The 25,067-nt window shown below is 41.5% G+C and overlaps 1 protein-coding gene across 1 annotated transcript in view; it reads left to right on the forward strand.

Annotated features, from left to right (window-relative positions):
• Positions 1–25,067, forward strand: part of KALRN (kalirin RhoGEF kinase) — a 765,876-nt gene that overhangs the window by 294,661 nt on the left and 446,148 nt on the right. The window contains exons 4-5 of the mRNA XM_084643219.1: positions 7,410–7,602; positions 11,444–11,956. Of these exons, the coding sequence (XP_084499345.1) occupies positions 7,410–7,602; positions 11,444–11,956 (706 nt within the window). The remainder of the gene's footprint in view (positions 1–7,409; positions 7,603–11,443; positions 11,957–25,067) is intronic.

Below are 25,067 nucleotides of genomic sequence, written 5' to 3' on the forward strand. Positions count from 1 at the left end.
AATTAAAATGGATATTTGAGAAACAATGCTGTAAAAGTGCCTCAGAAAACAGTATTGTGAGATTTATTTTAACAAATGATCATATTTGCCTCTGGGTTTCAGTTTAACTTTTCCTTGATCAGGCCCAAAACATTATTTTCTTAAAGATGTTTATATTTTTTAAACTAAGACATGGTTGTGACACCTTGATACCCCAATATTCACCACTGTTATGTAATTAGGATATGTCTTATACAAAGTATGCCTTTTGTGAAGTGTCATTCTAAAGGTTTCAGAGTAACAGCCATGTTAGTCTGTATTCGCAAAAAGAAAAGGAGTACTTGTGGCACCTTAGAGACTAACCAATTTATTTGAGCATGAGCTTTCATGAAGTGAGCTGTAGCTCACGAAAGCTCATGCTCAAATAAATTGGTTAGTCTCTAAGGTGCCACAAGTACTCCTTTTCTTTTTGTCATTCTAAAAGTCTTGATCTGCTGGACATGAATATGTCGTTGGAGTGCATGTGTCACTGAAATATGTCGTAAGGTTGAAAACAGCCACAAGCAGCCTTTCAGGTACAGACAGTAAAAAAGGCCAAACAATGTTAATGGCTTATTGAGGAAATGCACACAAGCACAACGATTACCCCAGGAACCGTGTATGATGCAAACCTTTCAGAGATAGCACTACACAATGGGAACTGTTTGATCCAAGTCACAGCAAAAGAGCTTTCCAGCAAATGGGGAGAAGATATGAAAGGGGGAAAATGACATCATGCGCATAGGCGCCGACTCCATGGGTGCTCCAGGGCTGGAGCACCCACAAGAAAAAATGGTGGGTGCTGAGCACCCACTGGCAGCCCCCCTACCAGAACCTCTCCCTCCCCCCAATGCCTCCTGCCTGGGGGCGGGCCCCGCCTCCTGCTCCCTCTCAATGCCTACTGCTTGCCACCGATCAGCTGTTTTGCAGCATCAGGAGGTGCTGGGGGGGAGGAGCAAGGGTGCAGTGCACTCAGGGGAGGGGGTGGAACTGGGTGGGGTTGGAAAGAAGTGGGGAAGAGGCAGGGCAGGGGTGAAGTGGGGTGGGAGGAAGCAGGGTGGGGTCTTGGTGGAAGAGGTGTAATGGAGGCAGGGCCTGGGCAGAGCACCCCCTGTCAGATTAGAAACTTGGTGCCTATGATCATGGGGGGACCTCACTTTCCCTACAACACACCTGGAAACACCTGTGGAATTAAGATTGAACTTTGGGAAGTGATAGTCCCAGGCTAGAAGGATTTTCAGCCTGTGTATGAAAACCTGGGAAAGCCAAGGTAACTTGTGCCTTAAGAATCTGCAAGCCTGTTTATCACTGAGGGTGAGAATTTGCTAATTTATATCCTACCTATCTAGCATGTTAAACTCTGTTTGCGGTTTTCGGTAAGGTAATTGCTTTGATCTGTTTGTTATCACTTAATCTCTCTTTCATAGTTAATAAATTTGTTTTGTTTTCTCTATAAAACAAGTGTGGAACTCATACTTGGGGCAGAAAGCTGTTGCATATCTGTCTCCACGTTAAGGAAGAGGGCTAATTTTTTGAGCTTACGCTGTATAGTTCTCTGTGCAGCGCAAGATGATACAATTTTGGGTTTATACTCCAGAGGGGTTGTGCATCTCGATGCTGGGCAATTCCTTAGTTGAGCACTCCTATGCAGAGCTGATCTCAGCATCTGTGTGACTATAGCTGCAGCTGGGTGTGTCTTTACCTGTGTGTGTGCTAGAAGGGGGCTTGAGAGCCTGTCACAGCAGCACAGAGTAAGGGGAACCCAGGCTGGTGGGACAGGCTGGCTTAGTGATATCCGAGTTCCAAGTGACACCCCAGGGGGGAACCCATCACAATGGTCTCAATATTTGTTTGAAAGAAGTTATAGAGACCAGATGGTTCAAGTGGTTGCTAACACACAGGCTATTGGGCGCTTTCAATTCACTGGTGCAAATCTAGCCCAGGTCAGTAGTGGCTTATCAGTTTGATGGCTGTTTTGTGTCCCATGTGACATAAACCGGTGATTTGAATCTAGTTCCTAGTAGCCAGTTACTCAGGGCGGGGGCAGCATGCAGAGACCCTCCCATGGCTACCCCTGTGCCTAGGAGCCGGACATGCCAGCTGCTTCCAGGAGCTGCGTGGAGCCAGGGCCGGCGGGGAGAACAGAAAAATCATTCCCCACAATTTACATTATTTGCCAGCCTAAAGTGGGCACAAGGACTGAATGGGCATATGGACTAAATGTCCTCCAGGTAGCTGGCCAGATCAGGGATAAGACACGTTGGGACATTGTGAAGGAAACTTTGATTGCTGCTGCCCATGCTTTTCCTGGTCAGTGGATAAATTGAGCACATATGAACAGCCATATTGGGTCAGACCAAAGGTCCATCTAGCCCAGTATCCTGTCTTCTGTCAGTGGCCAATGCCAGGTGCATCAGAGGATGCAATTCTACTCTTTTCATTCTCTCACAGAATGTAATAAGTATGGCTAAATATCCAAACCTTTGTGGCCTAAAGTTAGCATCCTCAATCCACATTTAGGCACCTAAAGAAAAGTGACCTGATTTGTGAGTGAGTACTTACTGTTCCCCTTGTCTTCGGTGGAAGTAGTAGAAGTTGTGGATGTTCAGTGTATCTGAAAATCAGGGCAGGTTTCCTTTGGTGCCTAAATATGGATTTAGTAGCTTACCTTTAGATACCCAAAATTGCATTTTTGACTTATATCTTTAAAATCAAAGTATATGTGAAATCTCCACATGCACAGACTTCACTGAGGTGCTGTCTAAGCCTGTCCTACTTCCTCAAATTTGCTGCCTAATTTTGTTTTTGAGAATGTTTTTAATTCATTTAAAAAAAATTCTTTCGTTGTGCATGTATAGTTGAATGAAGAGTCATTTTCAGTATTAACTTACAGGCAGCTGTGTAGCAGTGTTATTAGTGGGGCTGGGAGGCAGCAGCTGAGGTCAGGGCCCCGTGATGCTAGGCACTGTACAAACACAGAGGAAGATACAGTCCTTCCTGTGAACCATTTATAATCAAAATACCTAATTCTCTCCTTTCCTCCTCCCTGTCCAGAGGCATCATCCCTCTGATTAGTACCTGTATGTCTGCTCATGCTATGAGTGTATGTGCCACTCTTAACAACACACTCTGTCACCTAAAAGTAGAAGTAATTAACAGAAGACTGTTTGTTTGGCTGGAGGCAGCTTAAATACTGTTAACTAATAGCTTCTGACAACTAGGTTTAGAAATCTGGTACTAAATTTGTCCATAAAGTCACAGAAGGGTGGTGTGGAATTATCACTGTGGGAGAAAGTTCAAACTCAGTGATAAGACACAGGGGCAGAAGCATTATTAGGTGAATGCTATTAATCTAATTAAAGTAATAATTGTAAGGATAGCCAACTCTCAGAAACTGCGAGCAAGATTCTTGAAACTATGTTTTCCTTTGTTCAAAATGAGAAACGCCATCCTTCAGTACATCAGCCTATAAATGCAAAGGACTAGTTTGTCTTCTCAATGTTATTGCCTTGAGTCAAGACATGTCTCTCTCAGGCGCTGTCAATCCACTTCTTTGTAACTGGGAAACTCCAATTTAACACTCATATGGAGATGCTGCTACTTGTTAAGATGAAATATTCTGGCCCAAAAATGTCTCTCTCAAAAAACAACCCCCAGGTTTCCCACTTGAACACTTAAGCAGTCTTTTTGTTGGAGTTTTGGACTAATTCAGTCATGACATGGCAGAAATCAAAAAGGCCTCTTGTCCAGAAAATGGGGACAGAGAGACTGATACCCCATAAAGTCAGGTTTCAGAGTAGCAGCCGTGTTAGTCTGTATCCGCAAAAAGAAAAGGAGTACTTGTGGCACCTTAGAGACTCACAAATTTATTTGAGCATAAGCTTTCATGAGCTACAGCTTTTGTTAGTCTCTAAGGTGCCACAAGTACTCCTTTTCTTTTTAGCCCATAAAGTGCATTTCTTCTCTTACCAACATGCCTACTGTTCTATCTATCGATCTATCTGTTGTCGTGGGAGATTTTCAAATGCACAAATGGCAGTGAGGTAGCTATGTATTAATGAGAATTGGATGTATAACTGCCCTTGTACCTTTGAAAACTCCCCTTCTGTCTATCTGTGTTTTCTTTGGGTCTGACCCCAAAAGCCGCTGAAGTCAGTGAAGAGACTCTAATTGGCTTAGGATGCAGCCCATAGTTATCTATCTTTTTTCTCTGTCTTATCGCTAAACGTCCTATTATGGTATCTAAGTGTATCTATCACTGAGATATCTAACAGCCTGAGCTTCAAAGTTTGGATCAAGGTCTGAACTTCTCCAAAGTCCATGGGAGTTTACATTTAAGGTTTTAGTCCAGGCTCATAAACACAAGATGACAGTCCCTCGGGGCATTACTATTTTGCTTAGGTAGGCAGTTCTTTTGTTGTTCATCAGTTGGTATTACATTAATTTGTTATATCTTCACTAGTTATAGGTCAGTTTTGTAAGCTGGCAGGTCAGCAGGATGTATAGAGGTTTGTCATGTGATAGAGATTGGCTGTTTGCCTCAATGTTATTATACTAGTTAGTTTTTCAAGAAAAGACATGTTAAATCTAGTTGTTACTACATCTGTTCTAGGGGCACTCAGTGTACCAGTACAGACAAGCCATTTCCTGAACCTCTTTGTCAATTGCTTGAAGGAAAAGCTGCTCCTGGAAAGTCAGCGATGGGAAAGTGGCCTGGCAGAAGCTGTTGAAAACCCCACAAAGCTTTTTTCTTGTTTGTTGCGGGGGGGTGGGGGGCGGGGAAGACGGACTCCACCACATCCTACTTCAGTTCAGATCCAGTTTAATTCAGCTCTGTTTCTCAGCTCTGGTACCAAAGGATAAGAGGCAGTAGTACCAATGACAGCTATTTTGGCATAAGTTATGGAAGAATTCAAACTTTTGATCTCCCAGCAATAGATAAAAGAAGAATAGAAAGTTCTGTACTCCTGGAGATATTTGGAGGTACCTGCTCCCTTTGGTTTTTCTTTTGAACTGACTGTTTTATGCAGAGTGTACTGCATGCATCAGAAGTGTTCAGGCATTTGATGTGCTGCTTGGCTTTGAATACACTAAACCCTTGCTGGCATAAGATTGTGTCTCTGTTCATCTTTGGGAACTGTGTATTGTGGACTCAGTTATTTCTCTTTCTCTTCCCTATTTCCCATGCTAACTGTAGGTTTAATATCCATTTAACAAGTATTGTGGTGAACTGTATTAATACATCTCTCTTGTGGACAGATCCTTTTAGACCTGGTTGAGGTCACCAACAACTTTTATTCTTCCTACTATATGGCTGGCTTAAAGTAACCGAAGTACTTTATCTTCTCAATACTTCTCATTTCTCGCATTTTATCCTGAATAGCATCCTAATGCCTGTATAAACCATAACTGGAACAACAACAACAAAAACAAGAAAAGCTAGAAACTTAATTACATGGGTTTTATTTGTCTTAGTTAATGAACACATTTTAGTTCAAATTCAGTGTCAGTTCTATAAAGGATGCTCCTGTTTCTGTTCCAGCACAAAATCTGAACATGATCTTTGTATCAGCATTTCACTGCGATACATAGGTCCTCATTCTCATTCACGCTAAGATCCCTATGAACTGCTCTTTAAGGCCCCTTTACACTGTCAGAGTGGTGAGAAGGGCCCTAGTATAAATGAGAATCAGGCCTTTAGTGTTCAGTGGGAGCGTTTGTGGGGGGTCTGAGCATTAGATGACACTGAGATCCTTTCCAATTCTACATTGTAACAAGACATGCACAAATGCTAAATAAAATGATGAAGTGAGCTGTAGCTCATGAAAGCTCATGCTCAAATAAATTGGTTAGTCTCTAAGGTGCCACAAGTACTCCTTTTCTTTTTGCGAATACAGACTAACACGGCTGTTACTCTGAAATAAAACAGCTGTTCTCTACCTAATCTGGAGTGTCAAACTCATTATCTGGATAGGGCTAAATTCCATTTTAATGTATGGTCTGTGGGTTGGAGTATGTATTTAGGACTTCTATACTCCACTGAGTCTTCAGCATTTTTCCTGCTTATGTCAGTAGGTTCACACAAAGATCAAAGGTGGAATATGGCCTTTATGTAGTAACTGAGCTTTTTGTTACAGTTATTTATTACTTGTTCAGTACCTCTTTGTGGCATTCATCATCATTCAGTGGTAGAAATATATTCAACTTTAAGACCACCAAAATTTCTGCCCTTTATTTCTCTTCCATCCCCATCTCCTTTCTGTTTCTTTTCCACTTCCCTGTTTATCTCTGTCCTTCTTTCTTCTTTCTGCATTCCTTCACTGTAGCAACTCCCATCGTCTCATGAGCTTTACTCCCATCCTGTCCCCCATTCCATAAACAAAAATGAGCAGCAAGGAAAAATGTCAATTTTACATATTCAATTGTCATAAATTAGCTTTTCGAAGTTAACATGCCAGTGAGATTGCTGAGGGGTGGGAGAGTTCACATTTCGGAAGTTTTGTTTAGGCTCTCTGCAGACTCAGAAAGACAATGCTTCACGAGTTTAAATAAGATTCACATCTGGACTGTTATACTCACAGCCAGGAGAAACAGAAACTTCCTTTTTTAAAACACAGAATGCCACATGTGGGCCACAAATACTTTGTGTTTCTCTCCCTAAGTAGCTACACAAGGTGGAGGGAACAGCAGAGCTGAGGTGTCCCTGCACTCTTTCTCATCTATCCTCCTGAATAACAAGGAAAAGAAAATTTGCAAGCTAACGTCATGCTGCTTTTGAACTCTGTATATCTCTCATCATCAGTTCACATTGTCTGCTCTAGTTTTACAGCTCTTCCAAAATGACTAGGGAGGCACAAGGACCAGAAGTTGTGTGAACATTGTCTGAACAGGACCAAGAGACATTTGGAATGTGAATTTCAGTAGTGACTATAAATTGTGGGGGCTTCCATTTTGGGTGCCCAAACTGAGAAACCATACAGGAGACTGATTTTCTGAGGGCAGTTGCTCAGCACCATCTGAAAGTCAGGACCCTTTAAGGGCTCTCAAGTTGGGACTCCATAAATGGAGGCATGCAAAATCACTCATCACTTCTGAAAACTTTGGCCTCGCTTTATAGAATCCAATAAAGATGCTGAAGACAAAATCAATACTATATATTCTATTTATGTGTACATTAACTACTGATATAAATTAGAATTAGATCATAATAAAACTGTTAATATAGTATAATGGCTATATGGTATCTTATCCTCTGCTTTGTATTTCCAAGTATATTATTCCGTGCTTTGCATTAAAATGTTGAATGATAATAAAAGAAGCTGAGGCTTAATGAGTCATATCTCGTGTCTGTAGACAATATTAATAATCCTGCCATGCTTTTATCGCTACAGCGAAGATGTCTGTAAACGAGGATTCACTGTTATTATTGATATGCGGGGATCGAAGTGGGACTTGATCAAGCCTCTTCTGAAGACCCTTCAGGAAGCATTCCCTGCTGAGATCCACGTTGCCTTGATTATCAAACCTGACAACTTCTGGCAGAAGCAGAAAACTAATTTTGGCAGTTCCAAATTCATCTTTGAGGTGAGAGCCCAACTCAGAAGTTTTCTGGGTTGCATTTTGCCCCTCAAGGAATTTTCTTAGGGTAAAGATCAACTCTGTGCAGAGGGCCAACACAAGGACCATATGCCACTGAAGTTCCACTTTAGCCCCATTTTCAGAATTTAGGTTGTGCTTTGGCCCTGTGTTGGCCCTTTCCACAGGACTGAATTTCACTAGTATGTTTATGTTGATTTTTTTTGTGTGGTAGTTTTGCTTTCATTCTTTCCTTTTAACTAATGGATGGTTGGTTAGTGGATTTTTGTTTGCATGTTTTTGTGGTTTTTGTGGTTATGGTATGTTCTAAAATACAAAGAAACCTAAAGACACAAAATGCTGTAGACACTTCTTTTAGCTAGTCCTCTTCTAGAGAATTTCGCTAATGGTCCTGTTAAAAGGCATTTAGGTCCAGATTGTTAAAGGTAGTTAGGCATTGCTGTGCTCAATTCTGCAATGCCTAACTGATTTAAGAAATAAAATATTTTGACAAGGGATTTAGGCTCCTAAGTGCCTAAATCACAAATCATTTCATATTTGGAAATGAGAATTTTGTCTCCTAAATCAGTTAGGCATCGCAGTGCTGAGCTTAGCAATGCCTAAATACTTTTAACAATCTGGGCCTTAGACTTGAGGTTTATCTATATATTTTCATTATGTTAGGTTAATTGAAATTTACAACTGAATCTTTTGCATGTTGTGCTGACTATAACAGGTTCTTACTTGATTTTCTGAGTGTAAAACAATAAAAGGTATGCTACATAATTAAAGAGCATTTTACTAACTTTCCTCTTGGTGAAGGTAAACCAGCTACATTCAGTTCAGGCTTTTTGGTCTTTCTAGAAACTTGAGCTTCTTACTCAAATTGAAGCAAAATTCTGGTATGCAAAAGATTCATATATCAATTGGCATACACTATTAGCTTTTCTTTTCTGCCCCATTTCTAAGATAAGGGTCCATACTTGGTTAATTTACTCCAATGTAAATCCACTGATTTCAGTGAGATTCTGTGAATTTACAGAAGTGTAACTCAGAGCAGAATTTGGCCCATAGTCTATAACACTGAATGTTGAATTGCCTTTTCAGCTAACTATTGCTCCCGTTTAATGACGTTTTTAAGATCTGTTGATGTTAGTGGGACTCGAGCATGTGCTTAAAATTCAGACTATGCTTAAGCTGAATACAAACAGACTGCTGAGCTATTCTAATAGTCAGTCCTGGCTCCAGATAGTAGGGGCACTCCTGTGTGTTCTCTTACGGCATCTGCTGTCTGTCTTAAATTAAGGGCACTTTTGTTTTGAAAGTGCCCCTCAGGCCTTTACTCTGACTGCCATGCTGTTCACTGATATGTGGATGCCCTGACTGAATTCCTGCTGCTACTTTGGAACCCGCTACTGGAAAATGTTACGTAGTCTTGGGCACTGGAGCAGCTACCTCTTCACATAGATCCCTCATTCAGAAGAGTTGCGCTATTAAAGCTCTATAATGTTGTATAGAGCAGGTGTGAAGATACATTTATTCTACTTTGATTTTATTTCTTTTTCCCCCCACTTTTGTTTTTGGTGTGGGTGTGGGGTGGTGCCTGTGTGCCCTGAGGACAGAACTGCCACTGCTGATTTTACACAGCCAAGGTAAATCACAATGGGGTAGATCTCAGCTGAGGTAAATTGGCATAGCTCACCAAAAATCAGTGGAGGTAAATGGTTGATCTGAGCAGAGGATCTGATAACTACTACTATCAATTTTGAGGCCAAATTCTGCCTTTGAGGTTTATGAAAGTAATGCATTCATCGCAAGGCAGAATGTGTCCCTTTGTGAGGGTTGATTACTTGGATTTGGAGTCATAGGAAACTCTGCTGGAGCCAGTTCTGCTTTACAGACTTCATTTTCCCTTAAAGGTAAAATAAGCCATAAGCTGTTGCGAAGCAAAAAAGAGCAAGACAGACACTTGATTGATTAATTCAGACTCCAGGAACTTCCTGTCACTGTGAGGGATGGCCTCAGAAGCCTCATTACCATTAATTCAGAGGTGTTTTTGAAGATTATTTTCTTTTCCTCCTGAAAAGGTTGAATAAGTGGGCAATGATTTTTATTGGTTGCATTTTAAAAGAAAGAGAAATGAGAGCAGATAGACTGTTACCTTGTCTTAGCCCATCCATACCTGCTGAAGTTAAATGTATTCCTCTCAAACAGTTCTCAAGGGGAACAAATCTGAATAACAAATTTGCCTGCAGAACTCTTTAAATAAAAAGTCCTCCTGCCATATCATCATGTCAAAATGCTGATAAGGGAGAGAATGTACTGCAGTGACTTGACAAACGGTGTATTAGCAGTAAGGAGAGAGCTTTTTTTTGACAAGTAATCATACTCTAAATTGAATTATCATATTGCTTCTTTAAAGGGTCAGTGTACAGGTTGACAGGTTATATAATTTTAAATGCCTTTTAAAAATTGCATATTTACCTGCACATTGTTGGTCTGATCTCCCTTAAATGATCCTGTTTGTGAAAGAACATTACAACAGAATTTCAAAATAGCCCTTTTAGTGACCAATTTGATTATATAATTATCTGAGCATATCTTCAGTAAAAAAATCATTTTAATATGTAGCAGAGTTGTCTGAAATCATTTTTAGATGCACAGGAAACTAGAATAACAGATTGTTACCAGTTTACAATCTAGATGTACCAGTGAGCAACCTGTATTGTTGGGCCAAATTCAGACCAATAGCCTTCAATGGGAGTTTTTCCACTGACTTCAATAGGAGTTGGACTGGGCCAGAGATTTAAACAAGTGGCCTATATTTTCCATATTGATGTGATTTTGGGTGCCTCAGTTTTTTTGGGTGTACAAATGGAAACACCACCCAGGGCCTGATTTTGAGGGGTCAGATGTCTGGCACTTTCTGAAAACCAGTTCCCTTTCAGGGCTCTCAAGTTGAGCACACAAAAATGGAGGATCCCCTCCAAATCACTAGTCAGTTTTGAAAATGTAGGCCTATATTTCAATAAAAAGAATGTATAAAAAGGATGTGAACAGCTATCCATCATTAGGCCATTCATCTTACTAAATCCAAATTCTGAGTTGCTTTCCACACATCAAATCCCTTTATTTGGCATTGATTTTGTTAACATCTAAATAAATTAGAACAGTGTCTCTTATTGATTTTGCATGATTCATGGGTGGATCCTTTTATTCTTTTTGTTAATAATCCAATTACATTTTGTTTTTACATTGATTTTGGCTTAATCACAGTAGAAAGTAGTAGTGTGAAAGAGTTCTGACTGTGGCATAAAACAACTGGAATAATCTGAAAGAAAATAAGAAGCAGTATGCAGTGTATTTTGGTAAGACAGACTACATGCCTTCCTTCACATGCCCAAAACTTGTTTTACTGTACAGTCACTGACCTGCATATAATGCAGATAAGACAAGTAAGTGTAATATCATGTAGCCACTTAGTAAGTCAGCATAGCCAGTCTTCAGTAAGCATACTTTGATATTCAGTTAGAGCATGCACTTTGGGTTAAAGTACGGTAATCTCTGCAGAAGCATTCTCAGATGGTCATTTTAGCTAAAAATAAAATAAAAAAGCATTTTATTCCAGTAAAGTTCTCCACTAAAAGAATAAGTACACTTAAATAAAAATAAGGGGTTTAAACCTAGCTGAATTAATTGGAATTAGATATAGTCTCTAGTCTTCTCTGAAATGTTTTTTCAGTGACATATTTATGAGGAAAATAATCCATTCATGCCATTTACAGATTCCAGGATTATTTCTGGTTGGTTAATGAAAACTAATTCAGATTGTGTCATTTTCCTCCATTAGACAAGTATGGTCTCTGTTGAAGGCCTAGCGAAACTTGTGGATCCTTCCCAGCTGACTGATGAGTTTGAAGGATCCTTGGATTACAACCACGATGAATGGATAGAGCTGCGGGTCTCCTTGGAAGAGTTTTTCAACAGTGCCATCCATTTATTATCAAGGCTAGAGGATCTCCAGGAAATGTTGGCTAGGAAAGAATTTCCAGTTGATGTAGAAGGGTCAAGAAGGCTGATTGATGAGCACACACAGCTTAAAAAGAAAGTGATCAAAGCTCCTGTGGAGGAGCTGGACCGTGAGGGCCAAAGGTTATTACAATGCATACGATGCAGCGATGGTTTTTCTGGTAGGAACTGCATTCCTGGGAGTGCAGACTTCCAAAGTCTTGTGCCAAAGATCACCAGTCTGTTGGACAAGCTGCATTCAACCCGGCAACACTTACATCAGATGTGGCATGTTCGCAAACTGAAACTAGACCAGTGTTTTCAACTCCGACTCTTTGAGCAAGATGCTGAGAAGGTAAGGAATAACCTGCCCCTTCAACACTTTTACTGAGCTATTAACACACAGGTACTATGACCTTTATTATTTTTTCTACAATTAGCAACATGAGGAATTATTGAGAGATATGAATCTCAAGTTACCAGCAGATGTTCTTTATGTGACTCGTAAAACAAAACCACTGAATTAATTGTTGGAAGTAGCAGAGATCCAAGAATAACCTGCCTGTGTCAATTCTGACGAAAGCTAATCTGCTTTTTCTACTCACTGTGGGTACAGTTGGTAGACATTAGCATTTAAAATTGGGCTTTATTCAAGTTACTTTTGATATTTATGAATATATCCATGTAGTCCTATGCCAAAAGGAAAATGACAGAGTTTGAGTCACTCTGATTATTGTTTATATTTCTAGTCTAACCATGGAAAAATGTGTAACTAGAGATGAGTTTTCCTTGATTGTTATTCCGATCCATGTTTTCAGTCTCCCTGTCCTAGAGAAGAGTGGCAGGATTTACAGCGGGTAGGCTTTTAATTAATGGAATTCAGTACCAAGAAAATGGACATTTAGGTTCACTAGCACAAGATCGGGGATTGTATTTGGGATAGACTTAACTAACCACATGATTAGACAAAAAAAGTGTTCTGAAATGACCACACTATGTAAACTCAATGTATTTGGTTTGCATTAAACAGCACATAAGGATGACATTTGAATTGATACCTAACTGATGAGTCAGTGTCCAAGACTCATCCTGTTCTCCAGCATGGGATCATGTTTGAAGATTTATGTAAACGTTAAGTTGTACAATGCAATCGTTTTGGCAACTTAAAATTTCATTTGACATTTTTAATACTTCACAACGTCCAAAGAACACACAGTGGTCTTACACAGTATATAAAGAAATCTACATAGGTAAGTAATATGGCTATACCAAGAGTTAGTCGCATAATATGTCAGAAATGATACAATTCAAGTAAAGTTACGTTCCCATTTCCTCCTGTGACTAGAGCTGCTCCTTAACCCACTGTTCCCCAGAGTGTGGTTTGTACTCCCCATCACATATTCATGTCAAATTACAGTATCATCTGCTTTAACTGGCTTCTTATTACACATAATACTGACTTCAGTCTGTGTCTGCGTGCAGTGCAAGGTGCTGATTCTGACCTATAAAACCCATCAGTTTTTGGCTCTTGGCAGATGAAGAGGCTATCTCTGTCTTCATGAAACAGGGAAGCAGTTGAGACCAACTTTGCCCTTTCATGAATAGTCATTACTGTAGGTTTAAAAATCTGTGCAACAGAGGCAGGGTATTCTCAATGGAGAACCCTTAACTCTGTAAGTCAGTCACTCTGTGTTTGTCTACCAGAAGCCAAATCTGTGGATGTTTGTGCTCAGTGTGTGATTCATGTGTCACTTAAGCATTTGCTAGGAGGTGAGGGTGATAGTGGAGACGCTATGGAGCTACTCTGGAGAGAGAGTCCATCCACTATGATATTCTTTAAAAAACTGCAAATTAATTCTTGCACTTAAGAGCTTTTTGGAGAAACATTGTAAAAACTAATTTAATAAAATCTCAAGTCATGCAAAGCCAGATATAGGACAAACACATGTTTTCATCCCACATAAAAAATATATCTGAGAAGGGCAGCTACAAAAGAGGAGGGCCTTTCTGGTCTAAGTATCAGATTGGGAAGACTTTGACTTATTGAGTTACGGGTTCAACTTCTGACAGATTGTGTACCATGCAGTTTACTGCACATGTAATCTTTGACATGAGGCCCGACAAAAGTGAGATCCTTTCTGCTCTGCATGGCCATTTAAGAGCCCATGGCTTTGCTTCAGTGTCGTTAGCCAAAATTGTCCCTTCTACCCCTCCACTTTTGGGTGGCAAGCTGTATGCTGGTTGATTGCTGCTGTCCACTGCAGAGGTGGCTGCATTTCAATTGTGCTGTATGGATATGGATTTTGAAGCACTTGTAGATCATTCAGATGGAAGGTGCTTTATAATGTAAATGATTATTTTCATCAATTATTATTATTAATATCTGTAACCCCCCTTTCCTCCCTGGGTTACTCAAAAGAGGCAACAGTCACCTATGTGCCTGGGCACCTGATGTTGTTGACATTAAAGGATATTCTGAGTATCCTAGTGGTGATGCTGGATAGGTGGGAATCATAGAATATCAGGGTTGGAATGTACCTCAGGAGGTCATCTAGTCCAATCCCCATCCTTTATCCCCACACTCTACAGCAGTCCCTTTACTCCTAAAGGAATTTAAATTGGAGGTGCCTTCACCTGGCTGGCCCCTGTAGACACTTAATGGTGTGCCTTGGGAACCTCTAGGATTAAACCTATTCTAATAATAATAATAAATAATAATTAATAATATGTGACATGGGTCTAACTCAGAAATACCAATTATAAATAATATACATCCAATGTACTTAAATTAGAGTTAACACACCTTTACTTAACAACTTAAAGAAATAGGGTATAACAGACTAAGATTAAATGTCACTACTAATTTAAATCCACTGGGGGCAGTTGAATAAAATCAGTTAATCAATAGTATACAGTAATAAATTAAGCTTATCTACCTGGCATTTACACTGCAACCATTTACACCACCCTAGAGTGTACACTCCTCTGGATTTCAGAGTCCTAGATGCTTGCATGGGTGCACTTGAAGATCTGACGCTGGAGACAGCACTCTCTTGGTTCTGTGTATCAGTCCAGCCAAGGAAACAAGTCACACAACCCCTCTGACGATTGGAGTTGGCCCCACCAAATGTCAGCAGCTCTGGGTCATGGTTCAATGGGAAGATCATGCTGCCTCTCCTCAGACTCAGTCTCTCTGCTGTGCCCTTTCTCTTACAAGTACTTTCCCAAACAAGAGTGGGGGTTACTTAGAGTTCCTTCACTGCAGGCTCACCTCTGTTGGCTTAAGGCACAACAATAGTCTCTCCCCTGGCTCCAGAAAAGCCACAAACCACCTCGGAAGTTCCCTCCTCAATCAAAGCCCCAGGAGGCTCTCAGCAGCAGTTAGTATCTGCTCCTGATATGGACAGAGCTCCACACCAGAAATCTTGCTCCTCTCCCAAAATGGAGCCTACCACCTGTTCTCCCTGCACTCCCTGGAAGAGGAAGTCTCTCACTCTTTCCCCAAGGTGTCATGGGAGTTGTGGTGCCTAAGTCTGGATTGCAGCACACAGCATCTTCCCAACTGGAACACTTTCAATTAAGTTCAGAGGCCACACTAGTAAAGGGTGCCTACATATCAATAATATAATAATAGTGGTTACAGCTAAAAGACTATCTAACTTCATGAATGCCAGTGAAAATCAGGTAGGATCAAAGGCTAAAATAGGGAAAGAACAAGTTAAAAATTACTTAGACAAGTTAGATATCTTCAAGTCACCAGAGCCTGATGAAATACATCCTAGAATACTCAAGAAGCTGCCCAAGGATTATCTGAGCCATTAGCAATTATCTTTAAAAAGTCATGGAAGGTGGAAGAGATTCCAGAGGACTGGAAAAGAGCAAATATAGTGCCTATCTATAAAAAGGGAATAAGGGCAAATGGGGAATTACAGACCAGTCAGCGTAACTTCAGTACCGGGAAAGATAATGGAGCAAATAATTGAGCAATCAATTTGCAGACACCTAGAAGATAATAAGGTGATAAATAATAGCATGGATTTTTGAAGAACAAATTGTGTCAAACCAACCTAATAGCTTTCTTTCACAGGGTAACAAGCCTTGTGGATAGTGGGGAAGCGGTAGATGTGGTATATCTTGACTTTAGCATGGCTTTTGATACTGTCTCACATGACCTTCTGATAAACAAACTGGGGAAATACAACTTAGATGAAGCTACTATAAGGTGGGTGCATAACTGGTTGGAAAAACATTTCCAATGAGTAGTTATCAGTGGTTCACAGTCAAGTTGGAAGGACGTATCGAGTGAGGTCCCGCTGGGATCAGTTCTGGGTCTGGTTCTGTTCAATATCTTTATCAATGATTTAGATAATGGCATGGAGAGTATACCTGTGTAGTTTGTGGACGATACGAAGCTGGGAGGGGTTACATGGAAAATTGAAAGGTGGATAAGGAATTGGTTAAAGGGGAGCCTACAACGGGTCCTACTGAAAGGTGAACTGTCAGGCTGGAGGGAGGTTACCAGTGGAGTTCCGCAAGGATCGGTTTTGGGACCAATCTTATTTAATCTTGCGGATTGATACCAAACTGGGAGGAGTGGTAGATACGCTGGAGGGGAGGGATAGGATACAGAAGGACCTAGACAAATTGGAGGATTGGGCCAAAAGAAATCTGATGAGGTTCAATAAGGATAAGTGCAGGGTCCTGCACTTAGGATGGAAGAATCCAATGCACCGCTACAGACTAGGGACCGAATGGCTAGGCAGCAGTTCTGCGGAAAAGGACCTAGGGGTGACAGTGGATGAGAAGCTGGATATGAGTCAGCAGTGTGCCCTTGTTGCCAAGAAGGCCAATGGCATTTTGGGATGTATAAGTAGGGGCATAGTCAGCAGATCGAGGGACGTGATCGTTCCCCTCTATTCGACATTGGTGAGGCCTCATCTGGAGTACTGTGTCCAGTTTTGGGCCCCACACTACAAGAAGGATGTGGATAAATTGGAGAGAGTCCAGCGAAGGGCAACAAAAATGATTAGGGGTCTAGAACACATGACTTATGAGGAGAGGCTGAGGGAGCTGGGATTGTTTAGCCTGCAGAAGAGAAGAATGATGGGGGATTTGATAGCTGCTTTCAACTACCTGAAAGGGGGTTCCAAAGAGGATGGCTCTAGACTGTTCTCAATGGTAGCAGATGACAGAATGAGGAGTAATGGTCTCAGGTTGCAGTGGGGGAGGTTTAGATTGGATATTAGGAAAAACTTTTTCACTAAGAGGGTGGTGAAACACTGGAATGCGTTACCTAGGGAGGTGGTAGAATCTCCTTCCTTAGAGGTTTTTAAGGTCAGGCTTGACAAAGCCCTGGCTGGGATGATTTAACTAGGAATTGGTCCTGCTTCGAGCAGGGGGTTGGACTAGATGACCTTCAGGGGTCCCTTCCAACCCTGATATTCTATGATTCTATGATTCTATGAATTTTTTTATTACTGACCTTGGCACAAAAAGTGGGAGTGTGCTAATAAAGTTTGCAGATGATACAAAGCTGGGAGGTATTGCCAATTTAGAGAAGGACGAAGATATCCTACAGGAGGATCTGGATGGCCTTGTAAACTGGAGTAATAGTAATAGGATGAAAATTAATAGTGAGACATGTAATGTCATGCATTTAGGGATTAATAACAAGAATTTTAGTTATAAGCTAGGGACGCATCAATTAGAAGTAATGGAGGAGGAAAAGGACCTTGGGGTATTGGTTGATCATAGGATGACTATGAGTTGCCAATGTGATATGGCCGTGAAAAAAGCTAATGCAGTCTTGCGATGCATTAGGAGAGGTATTTCCAGTAGGGATAAGGAGGTTTTAGTACTGGTGGCACTGGTGAGACCTCACCTGGAACACTGTGTGCACTTCCGGTCTCCCATGTTTAAGAAGGATGAATTCAAACTGGAACAGGTACAGAGAAGGACTACTAGGATGATCCGAGGAATGGAAAACTTGTCTTATGAAAGGAGACTCAAGGAGCTTGGCTTGTTTAGCCTAACTAAAAGAAGGTTGAGGGGAGATATGATTGCTTTCTATAAATATATCAGAGGGATAAATACCGGAGAGGGAGAGGAATTATTTAAGCTCAGTACCAATGTGGACACAAGAACAAATGGATATAAACTGGCCACCAGGAAATTTAGACTAGAAATTAGACGAAGGTTTCTAACCATCAGAGGAGTGAAGTTTTGGAACAGCCTTCCAAGGGAAGCAGTGGGGGCAAAAGATCTATCTGGCTTTAAGATTAAACTCGATAAGTTTATGGAGGAGATGGTATGATGGGATAACATGGTTTTGGTAATTAAATATTCATGGTAAATAGGCCCAATGGCCTGTGATAGGTTATTAGATGGGTGGGATCTGAGTTACCCAGGAAAGAATTTTCTGTAGTATCTGGCTGATGAATCTTGCCCATATGCTCAGGGTTTAGCTGATGGCCATATTTGGGGTCGGGAAGGAATTTTCCTCCAGGGCAGATTGGAAGAGGCCTGGAGGTTTTTTGCCTTCCTCTGTAGCATGGGGCACGGGTCACTTGCTGGAGGATTCTCTGCTCCTTGAAGTCTTTAAACTACGATTTGAGGACTTCAATAGCACAGATATAGGTGTGAGGTATTTTGCAGGAGTGGTGGGTGAAATTCTGTGGCCTGCGTTGTGCAGGAGGTCAGACTAGATGATCATAATGGTCCCTTCTGACCTAAATATCTATGAATCTATGAATCTAAGTGCTTTGGAGGATAGGATTAAAATATAAAGTGATCTGGACAAACTGGAGAAATGGTCTGAAGTAAATAGGATGAAATTCAATAAGGACAAATACAAAGTACTCCACTTAGGAAGGAACAATCACATACAGTTGCTCACATACAAAATGGAAAAGGAGTACTGCTGAAAGGGATCTGGGGGTCATAGTGGATCACAATCTAAATGTGTGTCAACAGTGTAACACTGTTGCAAAAAAAGAAAACATCATTCTGGGATGTATTAGCAGGAGTGTTGTAAGCAAGACCCTAGAAGTAATTCTTCCTCTCTACTCCCCACTGATTAGGCCTCAGACACATTTCAGGAAAGATGTGGACAAATTGGAGAAAGTCCAGAGAAGAAGCAAGAAACATGATTAAAGATCTAGAAAACATGACCTCTGAGGGAAGTTTGAAAAAACTGGGTTTGTTTAATCTGGAGAAGAAAAGACTGAGGGGGGGGGGCATAACACTTTTCAAGTACATAAAAGGTTGTTGCAAGGAGAAGGAAGAAAAATTGTTCTCCTTAACCTGTGAGAATAGGACAAGAGGCAATAGGCTTAAATTGCAGGGAGGGCGGTTTAGGTTAGCCATTAGAAAAAACTTCCTAACTGTCAGGGTGGTTAAACACTGGAATAAATTGCCTAGGGAGGTTGTGGAATCCTCATCTTTGGAGATTTTTAGGAGCAGGTTAGATAAACACCTGTTAGGGATGGTCTAGATAGTACTTAGTCCTGTCATGAGGCAGGGGACTGGACTAGATGACCTCTCGAGGTCCCTGCCAGTCCTATGATTCTATGACTTTCAAATAGAGCTTCCTGTAATACTTATTGCCCAGTGCCATTTTTAAGCATTAAAGGAAAATTTGCAAGCATCCAAAATTTCAGTCCCTTGCCAGCTCATGAAGAAGGAACTGTCAGGAAGAGTGGAGAAAAAGGACAATACAAATCTATTTGTCCGTGACAAATTAGGTTCTTTGCATATATTACTGGCAGGTGCCCAGCTGAGAGCCTGCATTTGGCAAGCCAGCAGATATCTGGGGCCCTCTCAACTAGTCATGACCAAGTCAGCTCTACCCCTCCTGAATATGCACATCATGGTTACTGTCTTTTGAATATTGGCATTATGACATTGCCTTACCATTCACAAACATCCTCATGTCAAAATACTGACCTAGAAGAGCCTGTATACCTCCAGTTCCTGTGGGCAGCTGCTAGAGTGCGTTTCAGGTTTGGGTTTCTCAGACTTTCTATGAGCTCACCAGTAATGATGTGCTCTTTGGGTGTGATGGAAGAAGGGACCCACAGAGATTCTGACGGAGCAGGCTGGAACCCCTCTCTAAATAGCCATTGGTGTCAGTCTTTTAACTTGGGTGGGGATCTGCAGATGTTTATACTGATGGTAAGTCTTGCTGGCAGCTGATTCCTTTAGGGGTCTCTATTAGTGTACATTAAACAGGGACTCAGAGACTTACTCAGCTTTTCTAGGCCTGTAGTATGCTGTGCCTCTCTAGCACCCTCTTGGGGAGAGGGTGGGCGCTGCTCCTCTCTGAGTCCAGGGCACAGTCCTCTGACTATGCTGTTCCGGGCATCTGCTCCCTTGCAGGGGGCTTTAAAATAGTCCAAACAAAAAGACAGGTTTCAGAGTAACAGCCGTGTTAGTCTGTATTCGCAAAAAGAAAAGGAGTACTTGTGGCACCTTAGAGACTAACCAATTTATTTGAGCATAAGCTTTTGTGAGCTACAGCTCACTTCATTGGATGCATACTGTTGAAAATACAGAAGATGTTTGTTTTTATACACACAAATCATGAAAAAATGGGTGTTTATCACTACACAAGGTTTTCTCTCCCCCCACCCCACTCTCCTGCTGGTAATAGCTTATGTAAAGTGATCACTCTCCTTACAATGTGTATGGTAATCAATCAAGGTGGGATAATCAAAGTGCTGGAAATGGCCCACCTTGATTATCATACACACTGTAAGGAGAGTGATCACTTTACATAAGCTATTACCAGCAGGAGAGTGGGGTGGGGGAAGAGAAAACCTTTTGTAGTGATAAACACCCATTTTTTCATGATTTGTGTGTATAAAAACAAACATCTTCTGTATTTTCTACAATATGCATCCGATGAAGTGAGCTGTAGCTCACGAAAGCTTATGCTCAAATAAATTGGTTAGTCTCTAAGGTGCCACAAGTACTCCTCTTCTTTTTTCCAAACAAAAAGTCAGTGTGTTTTCACAGCCAGCAAAAAGCAGAGGTCTAGGCCTTTGGGAAGACCCGCCCACCCCTCGGAAAGAGAGAGAGAGAAGTACCAGCCCTTCTTTCTGAGAGGGCTTGCGTAGCCGAGGCTCTCAGACCGTTTTCCCTCATCAGCAATCCCTGCTTCCAGGGGCCAGGGATCTCTGAGTTGTAGTCCTGCTCCTTCAGAGTGCTGCGCTGCACTGAGTAAGTGTAACCCACACACCTTCTGGGTGTGGTGTTCTGTCCCATCCAGTGGCACTGAGACCACTTAAAGAGAGACATGAAATGAGTCTGCTCTGCAGCCTTAGCTAACAGCCAATTGACTTTTAGCTCATGCAGTAGAGGCTCATGCACTAAGCTCCAGAGGTGCCAGGTTCGATCCTGCCCGACCATGACCAGGGTCTGTCAGTGTTACATAAGGATCCTCCCTTGTATGGACCTGCCCCACTCCAGGCTTGATAGGCCACACAAATGCACTGGTTTAAGGCTTACTGTGCCAAGAGGAGCTCTTTAACTCCTTCCACACTGGGTGGAGATCTGCCACATCACAGGCCCATGCAGTCTGAAGTAAATTCTTGTTTAATAAAGGTGGTGTTAGCTATTTTAGCAATTTCATATGCATCTGTCATTTTAATAACTAAGCACCAAACCTTGATTCAAGCACTGTGTGACCGGGCTGAAAAGCTAGCCTTGCCTTCTCTACCTCATTTTAGACTGCAACAGAGGAAAGCCTTGTACTCTCTTAAAGAGGGAGGGTCAGTTTGCTGTGACTTTTGTATTCTAATATTAACCAGATGCCATACTGCACAGATGCTTAAACTCCCATCCTAGATGTACAGAGTCCATCGTATAAACAGCCACTGCTCCTAATATCCTGTGACAGTGTGTTTAAGTTCAAAGGGTCCTGGTCCTTCCATTAGCCTGGTGAACTCTGCTCTCTCCTGATAGTGTGGTAGCAGTAGACAAGAAGGTCTCTTTACCTCCAGGGGAGGTATGTTACTGTTTCCTTGTAACCTGGATGTGTCACTCACTTATTTGGTTATCACTGAATAATGACTCTGATATACTGTGCAAGTTCAGCCTGCTATGTAAGAAGCGGAATATAAATAAATACCTTTTTAATATCTCTGTATGTTGCTTGGATGGTATTTTAGAAAATCAGCTCTAATAGTGAAAGGGTGAAGAACAACTTCCATTTTTCACAGACACTTCTGACTAACAGGGCTAACAAAGTGCCTTCAATTGCCTGACAGATGTGATGTCAAGATGGGATGGGGAGCAGGAAATGACCTAATTTTTAGGGTAGGTTACTTTTTGAATCTCTCAGTATTTGGATACCATTGGTGTTCCCTTCAAAGCAAGGTGATTTCACTTTTGTCACTGCTTATAAGGATATTTTTAAATTAAAACCACTGGATAGTCACTTAAATTGTTCAAAGCAAAAGGCTTCTGTGATAGTTCACCTTTCAGCATTATTATTTTCCTTATGAAGAAATCAAGTGCAGTTCCTCAGGATGGGGTTACTAACCCTATGAAAACTGGGTCAACCAGTTGAGCTCCTTTCAGTGTCCAAAAAAGTTTACTAGATACCTGTAAGAAATATGACTGTTTTTTCTATTGAGTGAGTAGAGGCTCCAGTCTGGAACCAGACGGTCTGTAAAGTCGTCATCTGCTGAGTAGCTCACACATTTGGTGGAAGAAAAGGAGGGGGTGGCAGTCCCACTCAAGGCTTCTGTCACTGGAATTGCTTGGAGAAGGAGCGCAGCTGTCTGTGGAGAAACTTAGTTCTCAAGTCAATTATTGTCCTTTCCATGCTGGGGCAGAGGGAGGACAACAGTTAGGATATCACATAGAGCAAAAGCAGTGCACCGAGATTGAATCTACAGATGGCGACTGAAATCTTCTTGCGGCTCAAGTCACCAGACAGTGATTCAGTCAGGTCAACCATGTGGGGAGCATTGGCAGAGCAATGTGAGGAAATTCACATACTGTGCAATCCTGACTGTAATGATCTGTTGATAAATAACACATTGCAGCCTCCAGTACGGTCTCTGACGCTCGTTGTCCAACGAATTAATTCCTTACCAACTATATATGTACATGTCTGAACCAAAACTAGCTAGCTGTGTTTTTAGTGGATAAATATTTTTAACCATAAGTAACATATGAAAAATGCAGCTCGGGTCTAAATGGAATATTGTTTAAAACACAAACCACAGTCAACATAGATCCAGCTATTTGAAATATCTGAGAAATGTTAATTGGCTGGTTGATTTTTGGACAAGGAGAAGGAAAAAAAATCAGACAAGCATACACATACCAAAAAGACAAAAAATATTGTGTCTTTGTTATCAGGTTGTGTACTCGCCAACCCTTCTGGAAATACTTTAGGGCTGGCTTCCACCCCAAATTTGTAGGAATTTCCTGATTATTATGGGGTGGTCCCATTTCATCTTTACTGTCTTTATATATCCGAGTGGGAAACAATTACTACGATGCGATAAATATTGGCCACTAACATACTGACAACATGGACATTAGCTGGGATTGAACCTAGTGCCACAAGGCTGTATCACTTGAGCTAAGAAAGAGCTCCCTTCACTGTAAGTAGCATGCTGTACTAACCACTAGGGCCAGCCACTAGTGGGAGACAAGACATAAGACGAGACTGATCACATATCCCTCCAGCCCCCTCAGTGTATTTGAAAGGCTATTGAAAAGGATAAACTCCAAAAAGTGACAGCCATAGGAACATGAGACTCTGTTGGGGGTATATAAACTGCACACCGGAAGTGATGGGGATAAGGAGCAGCTTTGGACCCAGGTGGCCCTGCCTATCCCCACCTGCAGAGTGTGCTCCAGCTGGAGATGGGGCTTAAAAGGGAGCCTGACAGCCCAGAAGGGACCTGAAATGGCAGAGAGAGAGACCTACCCTGAGAGCTCCTGAAGGATGCTACATAAACCTTTCCCTGGGAGGAAGAGCAAAATGAACTCTTTTTGATAATCTAGCTCCTTATTTTGGTGCTTAAAATTCTTCCCATAAAGAAGGTAACTTGGGGTTAAAGGTCAGTAGATGACTGTGCATGACTCATGCATGGCCCTGCTCCTTCTCCCACAGAAGCCAGTGGAAAAACTCATTGATTTCAGAAAGAATAGGAAAAGCCCTATGTGTGGAATTATTCTGAAGCTCCAGAAGAAGTTTCATATTTCCCAATATAGGGTCGGACCTAATGAGGTGCTGAGTGACTCTTCAGAGTTGCTGAGAACCTTCAGTTCTCACTGAAGTCAATGGGTGTTGTGGCTGTTCAGTAGCTATCAAAGCTGAGTATTTATACCATGCTCATCACCATGGTCTCTAAGTATGACAGCACATGAATGGATCATTCCCCTCTAGAGAGAAGAATGTTTATGGGCTTCCTCTGTCTCTCCAATGTTGAACATTTGGTGAATAGCAGCAAGCATGATTGCCGTGTACCCTCTACATTAGGAAAAAGGACACTACTCCATTACAATGCAAAAGTAAATAGTACAACCTTGCTGCCTTTTTCTTTGGAGAGAAGGTACCCCATTTGTGCGTTCATAACCAGGAGTATGATACATTTCAAGTATTACTTCCTTTTATACTGCACTTAAAAATTCTGATGCTGCATGTGCTGTAATAAAATGACATTACAGAGCTGATGACATGATCCTTCTTGCTAATAGGAGGCAGTTTATTTTATTACAGTCCATTAAGAAAAGCAACAGTAAATGTCCCTTAGAAAACTGCAGTTGATGCTTTTGTGCAGAGAGGCATTTCCTAGAAATGGATCCTCTCTGGCTTTCTGGAATAACAGCATGAGAAAGATTAAAAAGATGAGCAACTGTCAGGGCACTGGAACAATTTGTGTAGGGGGGGTGCTGAGAGCCATTGCACCAAACTGTAAACCCTGTATAGAATGGAATCCACTTCAAGCCAGGGGGTGCAGCAGCAACCCCAGAACCACTAGTTCCAGCACCTATGGCAACGGTAAGATCACTTGTGGCATCGTCCCTTCCCAGAGTCGTATTTATTTTTCCTTCTGTCAGCAGAGTATCAAGAGATTTTGAAAAAGATCTACAGTAGGTTTATATGAAATGGCAGAATGCTCCTATTTATAAGTGACTTGTTCATGATTACATATTAACTCTTACTACACTGTCTAGTTCCTAAGGGCATAACACCAGGGGATGGGCAACTTTCTGGTACATTACAGCTCAGGGAGGAAGATTTCTCTTAGTGAGGAGCAGGGGCATGATGGCACAGTTACCCAGGGGAGCCTAAACCAGTCTCGCCAACCGGCTGCTGGAAACATTCACTTATCCATGCCTGTTTTACATACAATCTGCCTGCTTGCTGCCAGGGTTTGACTGAAATGTTGAGCTAGACACCAGCAGGGGGCAGTGAACCTTTTGGGAACACATGTGGCAGG

The sequence above is a fragment of the Lepidochelys olivacea genome (assembly GCF_965140295.1).
Source record: "Lepidochelys olivacea isolate rLepOli2 genome assembly, chromosome: 11".
NCBI lineage: Eukaryota > Metazoa > Chordata > Testudines > Cheloniidae > Lepidochelys > Lepidochelys olivacea.